General features: G+C 42.1%; 1 protein-coding gene across 1 annotated transcript; it reads right to left on the bottom strand.

The window, feature by feature from the left end:
• Nucleotides 1-4,193: 4,193 nt before the first annotated feature.
• Nucleotides 4,194-15,098, bottom strand: LOC128373304 (solute carrier family 22 member 7-like). Its single transcript, XM_053333593.1, has 10 exons — nucleotides 14,718-15,098; nucleotides 14,134-14,237; nucleotides 13,163-13,317; nucleotides 12,290-12,458; nucleotides 12,007-12,133; nucleotides 11,772-11,881; nucleotides 10,267-10,481; nucleotides 9,338-9,446; nucleotides 7,236-7,442; nucleotides 4,194-4,338 (listed from the first exon to the last, which is right to left on the bottom strand). The coding sequence occupies exons 1-10, from the start codon at nucleotides 15,096-15,098 to the stop codon at nucleotides 4,194-4,196; spliced, it is 1,722 nt and encodes a 573-aa protein (XP_053189568.1).
• Nucleotides 15,099-16,892: the final 1,794 nt, after the last annotated feature.

Raw genomic sequence — 16,892 nt, forward strand, 5'->3', positions numbered from 1 at the left:
CTTTTGACTTTGCCTCTTTTAGCTTGTACTTTAGGTTTTATGGCCAATTTACTGTCTGGTATAGTCTCAGCGCTCTCATCAACCTTGTTTACAGCATCAGCAGATTTTAATGACTAAAAGCTCCTCTTGGTCAGTAACATTCATGCAACTAAATTAAGTTTTTACGGCTGAATCTAATTTAAATGGAAGCAACCATGTATAGTTTGGCATTAAATATAAATGTTTCCTATTCTCATCCAGTCAAGACATTTTGTAGATGCTATTTCTGAGAAAATATGAAAATTTGAGTGAGGGCAGTGCAGGAGTACAAGACTGGACTGAAGCTCAGTGCCTAGTTTGGACAGACTTTACGCATCAGCGGTCATGGGCTGTTATCTAGCCCGGCTTGTCTACCTTTAAACAAAAATACACTTAATCCTTTGTTTAAATGTTGACACGTGCAACTGTTTTGTGTTTCTTTTCGGTCTTGTGAAGGAATGACTTGCTTGGTCTGAGACTTTCTTCACTACAAACTGCCACATCCATGACTTCAGTTGAGCAACACACTCAGAGGATCTCTATGCTTATCTGAACAGCTGAACACATAAATAGCCACCGCATGGCCTTCTATGGCTGACAGCAGCACAGTGACAACAACTGTCCCCGTCCTCAACAACGTCACAGACAACCTCAATGCCACCTTGCACACCACTGTCCAGGTGGCCAAGGTGATCAACTGGTTGACCTTCGCTATTGGGCTGCCTGCCATCGGACTAGCTATTTACACCCTGAAGAATCTGTCCAAAGGTTTGTCTTCACTCTGCTATTCGCTCATAAATTGTCCAATATGTTATATACACCTATCATAGAACACATTACAAAAATACATGATGACAAAACAATGCACAAAAATAAAGACGGGGTGTTTATAACATGCCACTATTATGGTTTTTGTACGTTTTCCAACAAGCATTAATCTGGGGATTAACGGGGCAATGTCTCGAAGGTTGGATATCGGCCTGTAGCTGGCCAGTGAGTTACCATCTAGGTTGGGTTTCTTTAGTAAAGGTTTAACAGCAGCTGTTTTAAAGGCATCTGGAAAGACGCCTATTTGAAGTGATGTATTTATAATGTTCAGGCCATGAGTTGAAACACTGTCGAACACCTGCTTTTCTGTATGTACAGGGGGTCAATACACGAGGTAGACGAGTTACATTCACTGACAGCCTTGTGGAGCTCAGTTGATGTAATACCTATGTGAATTTTTCCCATGCTTACATCACTTTTACGGGATTTGCTGAGATCATCAGTAAGTGGGGGAGGGGGCAGTGTTAAGTAGCTGGTCAATAGTGGAGAATTCCCAGCATAATCTGTTGTAATCTCGGAAAAGTAATCCTTTCTTGGCCAGACATAATGCTTTGTTATGTGCAGTCATGGCTTCTGTGAGTCTAGTTTTCCTCCATTTTATTGTAGCTGTCACATTCTCTTGATCTCATAATCTCTAACACTAATATTGTTCAACCATGGAGAGATTCAGACAGTATAGGCCTCTTTTTAACTTTTAGTGGAGAAACGTTTTTCAACACATCTGACAGTGCATTTTAGAAATGTGCAACCATGTCATTTAAAGAACAGTTGCAGCTGTATGGCTCAAATGATCTCATAAGATTAGAAAAATATGTTTCAGCCTTGTCATCTAGGAATCAAAGAACACACAGTGATGGGCAGAGGTTGGTTACTCATTGTCACTGCTGTTGAGCCCTTTTGTGATTACCAGATCTATATTGTTGCCATGCCGATGAGTGGCTGTATTTACATGTTGAGTGAATGCAAAACTGCTCAGTAGATTTCCAAGCTCCACAGCTTTGGAGTCACTCTTTTTTGTTCAAGTCTACATTCAGGATTAGTCCATCATATCTAATGACACCAAATGAGATAATCTCTGAGGACTCCTGTAGGCATAATGCTGATTATCCTGGTGGTTGGTATAATGTAATCATAACAACAATCATGATAATCTTTATTTGTATAGCACCTTTCTTAACATGGTGTGTTTGTATAGTTAAAAAACAAACTGAAATAAAACAAAAATCTAAATACCATGAGAGAAAACAAGCTAGCAAGAAACATAGAAAGACAGGAATTATAAAAGTTTAAATTGGTGCACTAAGCTGCTGCCATATGAGGATAAAGAGCAGTTTTATAAAAATAGGTTTTCAAGAGATTTAAAATTGGTTGACCTGATATTCTCAGGCAGGCTGTTTTAGAGTCCATGGGGGGCTTTGATGGCAAAGGTTGTGTCCCCTTTAGTCAGTAGTCTAGACCTGGGGACAGCCTTGTCAGAAGACTTAAAATTACAAGCTGGCATGTAGGGACTTAAAAGCTCAGTGAGATAATTAGGTGCTAGACCATGCCGAGCTTTAAAAGTTAATAACATATCTTAAAATCAATTCTAAATTTGACAGGAAGCAAGTGAAGTGCAGCTAAAACTGGGGTCATATGCAATGTAATGATATGTCACAGTAAGCTGTGGTAATTCAGCTTTAAGCGAAAGAACAAGATATTTAAATGATGTAAATCCACCCAGGTCAATGTCATTACATACAGACTATGAAGAGAAAATGGTTGCAATCCCTCCTCCTCTCTTGTTTTGTCTGAAATTACAGTTTGGAGGACAGGCCTCTATCAGTGTTTCTACACCAGTAGTACTGTTTAGCCAAGCCTCAACTAAAAACATACATGCAAATTCTTTTCGGTTGACATAGTTCATGAAAATAGTTTGTTTCTATTTGTTGGGATTCTGTGACAGTAAAAAAAAAACTGGTTGTGACTGAAAATGGACAAATTTAAGATAATTAAGACAGATAGTCGATTATCTCTGATTGCTAAAATGTGTTTGACCATACCACCAGCTGTTTAAGATGTTTAATCAAGCGGCATAGGGTCTATTTCATCTCTTATGGACACCCGATTGATGATGATTGTGTTTCTTCATTGGTGAGAGTGGTGGAGGGGTCCTTGATTGGGGGTGGTGAAAGCCTTGGGTATTGTGTAGTAAAGGGTCGGGGGATGGGAGAGGGATGCAGGCTATCTCTTTGTTCACAGTGTTCCTTGTGCTTATCACTATGTATTGGTTTGTGTTTGGCGTCTCAAGGGCATGACGCAAATTGGAGTAGCAGTTGTGTATCAGCAATATATAATAGAAATAATGCCAGTATCAGTATTTGTATTAGTAGCTTAGTGGTATTTTTAGAAAAAAACAGTAGCACTAATGGTTGTAGTCAGAAAAAAGGGTGTGGTATTGGCAAGTGCAGTATTAGCATTAACATGAGTTTCAACAATCTTTCATCAATCATCTCAAGGCACTTTACACATAGAGCAGGTCCTAAACAGGTTTTAATTTTAAGAGACCCAACATTGCCACATGAGTAAGCACTTGGCAACAGTGGCAAGAAAAAACTCCCTTTTAACCAGGAAGAAACCTCAGGCAGAACCAGGCTCAAAGTGGGCAGCCATCTGCCTCGACCGGTTTGGGCATAAGAGTTGTAGTATGTGGCCTAGTAGCAGTATCTTATGATCATTAGTAACCTCTGTATCTTTTTCTCTGTTCAGGTGAGAACAAAATCCCCATGCATGTCATGTTCCTCCTGGCCTCTGACATCATTAGTTTCTTAGGTCGTCCCAGTGTGGACCAACAAATGAACACTGAGTCTGCTGCTTCCTCTTCTAACCCCACTGACTTCATCTTCTACTTTGGTGTCATCTCCAACATCACCTTCATGCTGTTCATAGCCCAGGAGCGCCATGTCCTAGTGGCCTACCCGCAGTGGCGGGGCTGTTGTGGGGACATCCGGCGGTCTCCTGTGGTCGCCTTGGTAATGTGGGCTGCCCCATTCGCTGTCATGACCCTCGCTGTACTGAACTACAACTTCTGGTTCTCAGTGGCTCTACTCACCCCTTTCCCTTTCCTCCTCTTCTTTGCTGTGGACTCCTGGAGGGCCTTGATCTGCTCCAGATCAAACCCTTCCACCCCTGAGAGGAGGAGGATGGTGTGGGGGATAGGTGCAATATGGGCCAATTACACCATTCTCTACACTCCTTTTATCCTCAGCATACTCCTGGAGGCTCTATGCTTTAAAGAGACAGTGCAATACCTGGGGCTATTGTCTCACCTGCTGCTCTACCTTAGCCCTCTAGTGGATCCATTCCTTTACTTATTCATGACCAAAGGAATTAAAGAGGTACTGCAGGCAATGCCTTGCTGTCAAAAGACACCTCGGACACAGGAGATAAGGCCAACTGTGGACACAGTGTCTGAAATTGTAGGGACAAGACTTTAAGGAGGACAAAGACTTTTTTCTTTTTTTTTTAAAGATTAGTTTTTTGGCATAGACACCTTCATTCAGCAGCAGACAGACAAGAAAGATGGGAGAGAGAGGGGTGTGTGACATCCAGCTAAGGACCCCTGGCCGGGACTCAAACCACCCGACCACCTGCACGCCCAGGACAAAGACTTTTAAGAAAGATTTCCAAGCACATCCATCAGTCTTGCTTGGGAAAACTCACACTGGTTAGAGTTTGGGGGCAGATGCCAAAAACAATGTTTAGTCGGAGGCACACCAAGGAATTGATCGCTTACAGCAAATAGTTATAGAGTTTGATTTGGCACAAAAGGCTGTTCTGTTTGAGAGAGCTCCCAGAGAATCCATGCAGCTATGGAGATTCTGCAGGGAGAGTTTATTCCCCTTAATAACAAAATAATAAAGTAAATAACAAAAGCTCATCACACGAGGAGGGTTGGGCAGCATATGGTGTTGGCATGAGCCTATTTAACAAAGTAGTAGGATACGTGTCAGGTTACAACTGCATAAATATGATTAGTCAGCTGGTGGCCAAGCAGCTGATGTTGATAATAACACAACAGTCCCTGCAGCATCATTTTGTGGTCACTGTAACCCAACAACTTGTGATAAAGTTTGCAATCATCCAACAATTATTTGATAAGATCCCATGAAAGTAAATAGGGTTTCTGCAATTTTTTAGGCTCTCAGAAAAGCCCTGTAGGCCAATGTGGATATTCCTGCCAATATAAGCACTAGTCTGGGCAGTTAGTTAGTTAGCCAGGAAAGTTGCAATAAATTGCAGAAAAGTGAAGTGTGATTGTCCACAAGTCTCTCATAAACATAATATAACAAAATCCAACATGACTAAACATGACTTTAGCAATTTCTTAGAATCTGAGAAATGCCCTGTCAGCATATAGACACTTGTAGTTGGACGTCTGTCTGAGGTTAAAGGAGAACCCCGCCAATTTTTTACAAGACAGTCTGCTTACAGGTCTTGGAAAATACTAAAGCATATGTGAATAGAGATCCACTGATAGAAAAGTTAGAAAGGGAGGTTATCCTGTGGCCACTCCTCCACAGTCTCTATGCTACATTAGCTGCTAGCATAACACACCACAATATCTGACTTAACTGTCTGTAGTCGAGTTACATTGTGGGTAATGCAGGACAAGGGAGAATAATGTGTGTCCATTAGTAGGCTAACTGTCCATTGTGAGTCTGACCATATATAGAAGCACCATTAGAGAAGTACTTTATCTTTTCTTTGCCCTGAATTAGGTCTTTAAAGTTACCTTATACTTCCAATAGAGGTGTGTAGGGCTGTGGACAAGATCCATTAACCAAAAGTTAGTTTTAGGTTTATGATTAGGGATGGTTCAGTTTTGGTAAAGCTAAATTAGAGAGACTTGATTGTTTAAGGGAGCGAACACTGCCTGTGAAGGCAAGTTTTAAGGAAAAAGCTACTGAGGAAAATTATTTATCAGGACTGAGACTTGATTTTTATTCCACTTTGGCTCATAAATGTGATTCTGATGTGATTTTACTTCTGAGATGGGTACATATGCACTCTTTGACACATTTCATATATATTTTAGATGGCACATGCACTTTATGTGAGGATCTTTCACTCAGATTTTCAAGCACCCTTACACTTTACTTCTGTAAGTACACACTACTTCTGTATTTTTTTGACGTTTTGTTACAGTGGCACTTATTTTATGTGAAAGGTTGAATGTAATCCAATGTAAATAAACTGTGAGGGTTGGTTTAATCTGTGCTGATTCATATATAAATACCCTGAAAGACTGATTAAATGATTCTTAAATAGGCTACACATGTGCAACAGCTTCAGTGGAGCATCCTTAAAACCACCACGAATGATGAAGTCAATGCAGATGGAAGTGTGACAAAAGAGCAAACTATATCTGCTGAGATGTAACCACATTATGTCAGTGGTGTATGGAAACTCATAAAACTTAATAATCAGGTAGATTAACCAGGGATAAAAAAAAAAAAACTTAAGTGTACATTATGAATGAGTTATCTTAAATGTTTGACTGTTTTAATGGTTACAAACTACAAAAAACACACATTTCTTTTCAAATTGTATTCATCATTTCTAAAAATATATACCCACATCCCCCAATGACCTACCCACCCACCACAAGGCCCCATCAAAACCATCAAAAGGCAGTTTAAAAAAAATAAAAACAAAATAACAGGGGTTCGAGTTACACCCATATCTTGACCTTAGTTTTCTTCCAAATAGCAGAGAAGTGATTATCTGTGCTCACTCTCATTGTTTACATTGACACAAGGCAGTTACAGCAGATGGTGGTACTTCCTCATGATGTGTATGAACACAGAAAACAGTGTCACAGTCCTTGTGTCACAGTACTTTACAGTCTCTACAAAGCTAAGTATCTGTTGTGTTCTTTGACTCCAGAAAAACTCCTGAAAACTCCACAGAGTGAGAGGAGACATGTTTCCTGCTGAAATTAAAGAAAATAGCAATGAACAGGATATTTCTATGTTATTAATGCTCTTAGCTGAAAAGTATTGTATCAGTGTTACTGCATCCATCAGTTATGTAGTCATACTTCTTTTTAAAAATGTTTGAGTTTTATATTTTCCTGCATTTCTCAACATAAAAAACTCTCATGAATCTAATTTAAAGGTGATTTTTCTCAATATTCATAATCATTATTAAACTCTAAATTGACAATGTGGTGACAGTTTTTCATTATTTCATTTTATATAATGTTATATGGTATTTTCCAACTGAAAATCAGAAGTAAAACATCAGCATGAATTAATGTCTCTCAGTGTAATTCCAGATACGACCACAGGATGGCAGCAAAGTAAACCCAATTCAAATTGTACATGAAATGTTGCTTTAATGTTACAAACCTTGACTCTTCTATGTCATCAATGGTCTCTGGCAGCCTCACATTCAGGGTTTCAGGAAGCAGGAGAGACACCAGGCCAGATATGATGGCCAAAGTGCAGATGATGATCTGAGGAAGAAGAGTCCATACGTCCTCCAGCAGCAGGATGAGCGGAGCAATCGACACCCCCAGACGACTAATGAAGCTGGTGTAGCCCAGGCCGTTTTGTCTGGTGGGAAATAAGGAATGAAAACCTGAGTGTGGCCTTATTGCAGGTAGGAAATGTATTTTGAGGTATTTCATTGGATCTATTATCAGCATCCTTTCTATGATTTAAAGGGTTAGGGCAGAGGTGTCAAACTCATTTTCATTCAAAGGCCACATACAGTCCAATTTGAAGGAAGGAAGGAAGGAAGGAAGGAAGGAAGGAAGGAAGGAAAGACAGGCAAAAGGAAGGAGGGAAGAAAGGTAGGAAGGACAGATGGAAGGATGGAAAGAAGGAAGGACAGATGGAAGAAAGGAAGGGAAGAAAAGAAGGGAAGGAAGGAAATAAGAAGGGACGGAAGGAAAGACAGGCAAAAGGAAGGAGGGAAGAAAGGGAAGAAAGACAGATGGAAGGAAGGACAGAAGGAAGGAAGGAAGGAAGGAAGAGAAGACAGGAAGAAAAGATGGAAGGAAGACAGGACGGAAGGAAGGAAGGAAGGAAAGAAGGAAAGAAGGAAAGAAGGAAGAGAAGGGAGAGAAGAAAGGAAGAAAGGAAGGAAGGAAAGAAGGAGAAGGAAGAGAAGACAGGAAGAAAAGATGGAAGGAAGACAGGAAGGAAGGAAGGAAGGAGAAGAAGGAAAAGAAGGAAGAGAAGACAGGAAGGAAAGATGGAAGGAAGAAAGGAATTAAGTAACAAAGAATGAAAAGAAGGAAGGAAAAGAAGACAGTAACCTCGGCCGGTTTTTGCCCGCGGGCCGCATGTTTGACACCCCTGGTGTAGACAGTGGTAGAAAAAGAGGCAACAGTGACTTTAAATAAATGTATTCTGTAGATTAGTGTCCAGACTGTGCACCAACTACGGTACAGAGGGCAATAAAATGAAGTACAAAGGACAAAATGTGAAATGTAATAGAACCTGATGTCCCTTCTGTATCTACATTATATTTATGGCAACAGATATACAGCTCGTCTTTAACACAGCTGGATTCAGTCCAACTAGAAATAACAGCAGGGAAATGTTAATGATCAATGGAAATCATTGGTGAGCTGGCCAATTGCATTAAAAAATCTAAATGGTGTTATTAACCCTCCTGTTTTCCTCGAGTCAAGGAAGAAAGGGAGGAAGAAGGAAGGAAAGGAGGGTGAAAGAAGGAAGGAAGGAAGGAAGAAGAAAGGATGGAAGGGAGGGAGGGAGGGAGGAAGGAAGGAAGGGAGGAAAGGAGGGAGGAAGGAAGGGAGGAAAGGAAGGAAGAGAGGAAAGGAAGGAAGGTAGGAGGGAGGAAGGAAGGAAGGAAGGTAGGAGGGAGGAAAGAAGGAAGGAGGGAGAGAGAAAGGAAAAGAGGAAGGAAGGAAAGAAGGAAGGGAGGGTGGGTGGAATGAAGGAGGAAAGGAAGGGAAGAAGGGAGGAAAGGAAGGAAGAGAGGAAAGGAAAGGAAAGAAGGGAGGAAAGGAGGGAAGAGAGGAAAGGAAAGAAGGAAGGAAGGAAGGAAGGTAGGAGGGAGGAAAGAAGGAATGAGGGAGAGAGAAAGGAAAAGAGGAAGGAAGAAAAGAAGGAAGGGAGGGTGGAAGGATGGAGGGAAGGAAGGAAAGAAGGGAGGAAAGGAAGGAAGAGAGGAAAGGAAAGAAGGGAGGAAAGGAAGGAAGAGAGGAAAGGAAAGAAGGAAGGAAGGATGGGAGGAAGGTAGGAATGAAGGAAGGACGGAAGGAAGGAAAGGAAAGAAGGAGGCAGGAAGGAAGGACAGAAGGAAGGAAGAAAGGTGGATGGAGGAAGGAAAGAAAGAGAGGAGGAAGGAAGGAAGGAAAGAAGGAACAGTCAAAACAGACGGGGTCAATTTGACCCGGGAGAACAACAGGAAGGTCACCAGAATTATAGATATTAAAGTTTAATAATTCAACACTTTAATATAAACAGTAACTGACCTGACGACTGTGGGATAGAGCTCAGTCGTGTAGAGGAAGCTAGTCGTGACGGAGGCTTCAGAGAGGCCTTTTCCAAGAATGGCCACAACAGCACGAAGATGCCACAGATCTACAAAGAACAACGTAAGTATATATTATGTTTTCCGGGGTTTTTGACTTTGAATCTGAAGGCTGATGATTATATAATTCCTCACTGCCACACTGCTGCTGCACTTCTTGACATGTTTCTTCACTCAAATTCAAAGTTCAGTCAAATTGACCCCTTCTGTTTTTACTGTTCTTTCCTCCCTCCCTCCCTCCCTCCTGCCTTCATTCCTTCCTTCCTTCCTTCATTCATTCATTCTTTCCTTCCTCCATCCCCCTTTCTTCCCCCTTCCTTCCTGACTTCCTTCCTTCCTCTTTTCCTTTCTCCCTCCCTCCTCCCTTCCTTCTTTCCTTGGCCCTTCTTTCCTTCCTTCCTTCCTTCCTCTTTTCCTTTCTCCCTCCCTCCATCCTTTCTTCTTCCTCCCTTCCTCCCTCCCTCCCTCCCTCCTTCCTTCCATCCTTCCTTCCTTTCCTTCCTCCTTCCTCCTTCCCTCCCTCCCTCCCTCCCTCCCTCCTTCCTTCCATCCTTCCTTCCTTTCCTTCCTCCTTCCTCCCTCCCTCCCTTCCTTCCTTCCTTCTTCCTCCCATCTTTCCTTGACTCGAGGACAACAGGAGGGTTAAGCTAAAATTAATGATTTTTTCCTTTGTTGACCATTTAAGGTCCTGAAAGGTTCATTTAATGTGATATAACAAATCATAAAACACTTTTCTAATTGTGTGAACTGCACAAAGACTGTCTCCTTCATTAACACTGAGAAATAATGATAAGTAATATCTGTAATAAAACAGGACAAATTAGTACAGCTCAAAAAAACATGAAGTCATTTCTGGGAAAATGTGAAAACCTTTTGGAACAAAGATGTTTATTATGACACAGGTTCCTGTCAGTAACAGCGTGCCGGCCTGGCACTTCCTCCGCCCGATGACGTTGAGTAAGAAATACACCATCAGCTTGGCAGGAACTTCAATGGCAGCATAGATGAAGTGTGTGAGGTACATGTTCAAACCAAAGCCGCTGATATTCAGACTGATGCCGTAATATGTGGAGGAGACTCCGTACCTGCAGAGTAGAAACGAACAACAGGAAACGAGGAAAAGCTGTCAGTAAAAAATACCAGAGGTAGGATTCAAATGTAAAAATACAGAATAATCAAATATGATAAATAAATAATAACCTTACTTCCTTCCTCCCTTCCTTCCTTCCTCCTGCCTTTCCTTCCTACCTCCCTCCCTCCTTCCTTTCCTTCCTTCTTCCTCCCTTCCTTCCATTCCTTCCTCCCTCCTTTCCTTCCTTCTTCCCTCCTTCCTTCCTTCCTTCCTTCCTTCCTTCCTCCCTCCCTTCCTTCTTTCCTTTCCTTCCTTCCTTCCCCCCTCCTTTCCTTCCTCCCCCCCCCCCCTCCTTCCATCCTTCCTCCTTGCCTCCTTCCATCCATTCTTCCTTCCTTTCCTTCCTCCCTTCCTTTCCCTCCTTTCCTCCCTTCCTTCCTTTCTCCCCTTCTTCCTTCCTTCCCTCCTTTCCTTCCTTCTTCCCCCCTTCCTTACTGTAAAAGAAGCCGGTAAAACCAGAAATGTTAAAGTAAAACAAAGATAAGAAGAAAATTTTAAATTAAAATGTGTTATGAAGAGGCCAGATTTAAAAGGTAGGTCTTAAGTTAGCTTTTAAAATGATTAAGTTTCCCCTTCCATGTATCTGTATTAGGGCTATCAGTTAACGCGTTAATCGCGATTAGATTAATGCAATCCATAATGCGCTCATTTTTTTAAATCGCATTTTAATGTTGCAAGCCTTTTTGTCCCTTCTACTCCCCCGTAGACGGCTCCTCTAGCTGTAGCGCTATGCTTTGAAGTGGCCTCCTGCAGTAAACCTACCGCGCTGATGGAAAGTAAGAGAGCTACTGGACTTTTGAACGGCTTGTTTAACTTTAAAAAACTTCCAGACGGTTCAGCTGACAAGTCAAAAGTAAAATGCAACCTGTGTCAAACGGAGTTTAACTACCACCGGAGTACGTGGAGTTTGAGTTAGCACCTCCACGCTAAACACCCAGGTGCAGCCAAGCGAGCCTCAGCTCCACCAAAGGACCATTTTGGAGTGTGGGAGTCGCAGCAGAGCCGTGATTGATTCCCAGTTAAGACACTCTGGTAAGAAATGCTTTACATTATGGGTTTAAAACTGCCTTGAAATGGAAAATAACAGGATTTTAAACATGCAATTCAAAACACGATTAATTGTGATTAACTATGGAAATTCTGCGATTAATCTCAATTTAAAAAATTAATCGTTTGACTAATCTGTATACTGAAAGAGATTCAAAAGAGAGCTTTGTAAGTAATTTTCTGAGGCGATCCTCACCACACAATCCCCATCATTAGTGATAACGTCCTCATCTTCGGGGTCTTAAACAGATCAATGTAAGAATAGTTTCTGTCCTGCTTTTCCTGGACTTGTATGTTGGCGAGGGTCTGTGAAGAGAAAGAGAAATAATGTCAGTGGTTGTACAAAAAGCCATTGACCTATAGTCTTTACTAACAGAAGAATAATCTAAATCACACACAACAAAGCCGTTCACCTTTAAGATGACACTTACCTCTATTTTAAATTTGGATGCATTTAAATTCTTTCTCTTGTTGATCTTCGCACATCTATCAAGGTAATACTGGGCCTCTTCCATTTTACCATTAGCTAAAAGCCAACGAGCAGATTCAGGAACCCACCTAAAAATTATATTTAAATAAAATAATCAATGGAATAGAAGAACTTGATACCCAACCAGTTATAATATATATCTGATCATTTTGATCAGGTTTCAACTGTAAAGGCTTTATTTGGAGCTAAATCCCTGAGCTAAAAGGAAACATACTTTAACTCACCACCAGGTTAACACTGCAAACCCCAGCGGTGCTGTAACAGTCATGATCAGTGGTCGCCAGTCGTTCACTAGGACGGCGAACCCGGCCAGCAGCATGTTACCCACAGACCAGGCCAGGCTGCCGATCACACCAATAAATGACCTATGACCTACGTCCACCCACTCAATGCCTGCAGGGAGATGGGAGAGATAAGAGAAACGAACATAAACAAACTTTACTGGAGAGGTATTCTGTTTTCTGTTTTTGGTTAAACAACACCCAGTTTAACGTCTCTCAACAGTTGCCAGGCAACAAGTAGAAACTCCAGGAAGTTACTGTTCATCCACCAGGACACATAAGCCCCATCTTTATATGATTTAACCCTCCTGTTGTCCTCAAGTTAAGGAAGGAAGGGAGGAAGAAGGAAGGAAGGGAGGAAGGAAGGTAGGAGGGAGGGAGGGAGGAAAGAAGGAAGGAGGTAGGCAAAGAGGAAGGAAGGAAAGAAGGACAGAGGAAGGGAGGGAGGGAGGAAGGAAGGGAGGAAGGAAGGAGGGAAGGAAAGAGGGATGACGAAAAAGAAGGAAGGTAGGAAGGAGGGAGGAAAGAAGGAAGGAGTTAGGAAAGGAGGGAGGGAGGGAGGAAGGAAAGGAAAGGAAGGAAATGAGGGAGGAAGGAATGGAAGGAAGGTAGGAGGGACGGAGGAAAGAAGGAAGGAGGGAGGAAGGGAGGGAGAAAGTAATAGAGGAAGGGAAGAAGGAAGGAAGAAAGGGGGATTTAGGAAGGAAAGAAGGAAGGGAGGAAGGACAGGAAATGAAGGAAGGAAGGACGGAGAAAAGAAGGAAAGAAGGAAAGAAGGAAGGAGGGAGGGAGGTAGAAATGAAACTATCTACTCACTGAGAACTAAGGAGTTGATGGTGATTCCCGTCAGGCCGAATCCAGTGAGAAATCTCAGCACTGCAAACAGGATGTAGGAGTTTGCGAAAGCGCTGGAGAAGCCAAAAATGATCACCATGATATACGAGGCCAGGAGAGTCTTCTTCCTCCCGTACCTGGAGACAGAAAGAAAGAAAGAAAGAAAGAAAGAAAGAGGAAAGAGCGAGAGGTAAATACAAGATGAAGGTTTTATGATGTAATATATGTCCTTTAAGCTTCCTGTCGTCCTCCCGGGTCAAATTGACCCTGTCTCTTTTGACTGTTCCTTCCTCCCTCCCTCCTTCCTTCCTTCTTTCCTCTGTCCTCCCTTCCTTCCTTCCTCTTTTCGTTTCTCCCTCCCTCCTCCCTTCCTTCCTACCTTCCTTCCTTCATTCCTTCCTCTTTTCCTTTCTCCCCCTTCCTTCCTTCTTTCCTTCCTTACTCCCTTCCTCTTTTCTTTTCTCCCTCCCTCCTCCCTTCCTTCTTTCCTCAGTCCTTTCTTTCCTCCGTCCTTCCTTCCTTCCTTCCTTCCTTCCTCCACCCCCCTTTCTTCCTCCCTCCTTTCCTTTCTTCCTTCCTTCCTCTCTCCCTCCTTCCTTTCTTCCTTCCTTCTTTCCTTTCTCCCTCCCTCCTTCCTTCCTTCTTTCCTCCATCCTTCCTTCCTCTTTGCCTTTCTCACCCCCTCCTTCCTACCTTCCTTCTTTCCTTCCTTCTTCCTCCCTTCCTTCCTTGACTCGAGGACAACAGGAGGGTTAAAATGAAGTGGGAGTCTTGATAGTTAGGGTTTCTTACTTTTACTGGTTCAATGAAAGTTCAATTCAACTGATAAAATCTACTGATATGATGAATAACATTTGAATGATCTCATGTTTAAGTGAGTGAATACTAAGACAATCTGATATTAGAGCTGCCAGATTTTACCCTTAATCATCAAAATGTTGTTACACACATACTTATCACAGAGAAATCCAAAAGCTACAGCGCCTATCATCACTCCGGAGAAGAAGATGGTGCCAGTGGTTTTGGGCAGGCTTTTCCTGTCACAGACCAAATCCCACTGTAGGAAGAGGAGATCAGAGAAGGAGATCATTAAAATATAAATGATGTTATTGATTACCAGTGTATTGTGTTGTGTGAATGCAATAAAACTATTTCTTTTTCAACTGAAAGACTTTTATAATCTGGAAAACTGTGAGAAAGTTGATGATTTACATGTGTTTTTGATTTTTGCTACAATTAAAATGGGATGATTATAGTAACAGTTCAAAAAGTACAGTTTAAAAAGTCTCACAATGCCAAGAACATACTATAAATACCAAATCCCTTGACTTTTTGGCGTAAATTTGTTCAAATTAAGGGATAATAGTGCAATAAAAATAGCTGAATCAGCTTTAAAAAGCCTTTAAAAATGAATTTGTGTTAACCAAACAGAGCTCAGGTCCTTGGTGTCTTTTGTGGGTCTTTTTTGAATATCTACTCCCTAACTAACTACTACTATAATGTTTCCTACTTAGAAGAAAACTCATAGTGATTGTACCTCTGTTGCCAAGGTGGAGGTGAAGGTGGAGTTGTCATAAACCCATCCGCTGTGACATTGAACCGTCTGCAGGCCGCTGCTGTTCGAGCTGTTGGATAAGAGTTGAAACTGAGGCTCTGCAAACATCTCACAGGATTTGGGATCCCCATTATCTCCTACGGGAACGCTGACGGTCAATCTCTGCTCCTGAGTTAAATTTCTGAAGAGTCCTCCTTCATCAAGGGTGCTGATGTCACAGTGGTGAGGAGGCACGGCTGCGATGAAGTTATCCAGCAGGAAGTGACATGGAAGGACGATTCGAGGGGTGCAGAGCAAGGCGATGATGGCAATTTGAAAAGGCCCAAAACCGTCGATTTCCTCCAAGATGCTCTCAAACTTCATCCTTCCTCTGCTGCTGACGGCTGCTAGAAAACACATCCACACTTTTGTTGTTACCTTTTAACAGCACTGACACATCTTCAAACTTAATCTACAACTTGTTACCTGCATGTGAGACTGATGGACGGGCTGCTCCCTGCAGAGATGTGAGGAGGACTGAATGAATTCATCGGCCTCCTCGACCTAAACCAAGCCGATCTTTAACCATTGCACCACCTTTGGACATCGTAAAGTTGTGAAATCTTACAAAGACACAAGTTGTTTAATAGTTTACTTATTGGGCAAATGCATGGCCACAGCTGCATGGCACAGCTGCTTGAACCAGACTGAACTTTATTTATGTGGCAGTTAGTTATAGTGTACAGGATGCTGCTTTACTATTCAACCAAAAACACCACAAACACCAAAAACACCAAAGTTTATTTTTATTTTCCATTTTCAAAATAATCAGTAGGCTACAATTCCTGAAGTAAACTCTGGACTATAGTTTCTAACCCACCCATCCTTCCATTCCCACCCCCGTTCGGAAGGAAGGAGAAGGCAGGAAGGAAGGAAGGAAGGAAGGAAGGCAGGAAGGAAGGAAGGAGGAAGAAAGGGGGAGAAAGCAAGGAAGGAAGGAGGGAGGGAGAGAGGGAGGAAGGAAGGAAGGAAGGCATATGCAAAAGAGGGAGAGACAAACACCAAAGTTTAACATCATAGAAAGGAAGGCTACTGTTTTAAACTAGTACATTCACACTTACACACTTATTAATGAGAAATAGAAATCATAAAATATATAACCCTTTACATACTGTTCATATTCTAAGTCATAATTACTCTCCACACCAATTCACATTCATAAATTCCCCATCAGTCATTGATAATGTACAAAAGTAATGCCTTTTATTTCCATGTTTGTGTACTGGGGTCACATCAGGACAAGTCTGGCTAGGACAAGTCCTTCCTTCCTTCCTCTTTTCCTTTCCTCTCTTCCTTCCTCCCTCCTACCTTCCTTTCTAACCCTCCTCCTTCCTTCCTTCTTTCCTTCTTTCTTCCTCCTTTCCATCCTTCATTCCTTCCATCTTTCCTTCCTTCCTTCCTTCCTTTCCTTCCTTGACTCGAGGACAACAGGAGGATTAAGCCAGTAAGTCTAATATTTAAAGTGTTCCGTATTTTTTGGGAATATTGGCTAAAAGCAGAATCCCCAAAGGTTTTTGTGGTGACTCTGGGAACAGTTAAAAAAGCAGCTGTGGAGGATCTTAGGGGACAGGGAGGATCGTAAAACGATACAGAGTCTCTGATATAAACGGGGAAGAAGCCTTAAAAATGAAGAGACAGACTTTAACCTTTCTGTTGTCCTCAGGTCAAGGAAGAAAGGAAGGAAGGAAAGAAAGAAGGGAGGAGGGAGGGAGGACGGAAAGAAGGAAGGAAGGAAGGTAGGGAGGAAAGAAGGAAGGAATGAGGAAGGAAGGATGGACGGAAGGAAGGAAAGAAGGAGGGAAGGAGGGAGGAAGGAGGAAGGAAGGAAGAGAGTAAGGAGGGAGGGAGGGAGGAAAGAAGGAAGGAAGGATGGGAGGAAGGTGGGGGGAACAGAGAGACGGAGGTAGGGAGGAAGGAAAGGAAGGGAGTAAGGAGGGAGGGATGGAGGAAGTGAGGAAGGAAGGAAGGAAGGAAGGAAGGAATGGACTTTTAAACCGACATCAGTCCCATTTTAGCAATAACAGGTTCCCTCTTATTTTTTGTATTTCAGTCATATCTTTAATTAGCTTCAGGAAGTTCTTGCTCATCAAGTCATTAACAGCTCATTTCACAGTCAGT

Source organism: Scomber japonicus, chromosome 14 (genome assembly GCF_027409825.1).
Source record: "Scomber japonicus isolate fScoJap1 chromosome 14, fScoJap1.pri, whole genome shotgun sequence".
NCBI classification, from domain to species: domain Eukaryota; kingdom Metazoa; phylum Chordata; class Actinopteri; order Scombriformes; family Scombridae; genus Scomber; species Scomber japonicus.

Coding starts and splice junctions, on each gene's coding strand:
- LOC128373304 (XM_053333593.1), bottom strand. CDS start 15,098: ATGAAGTTTGAGAGCATCTTGGAGGAAATCGACGGTTTTGGGCCTTTT. Junction 14,238..14,717: donor CCTCCACCTTGGCAACAGAG/GTACAATCACTA, acceptor CTCTTCCTACAG/TGGGATTTGGTCTGTGACAG. Junction 12,134..12,289: donor TTTGCAGTGTTAACCTGGTG/GTGAGTTAAAGT, acceptor TATAATTTTTAG/GTGGGTTCCTGAATCTGCTC.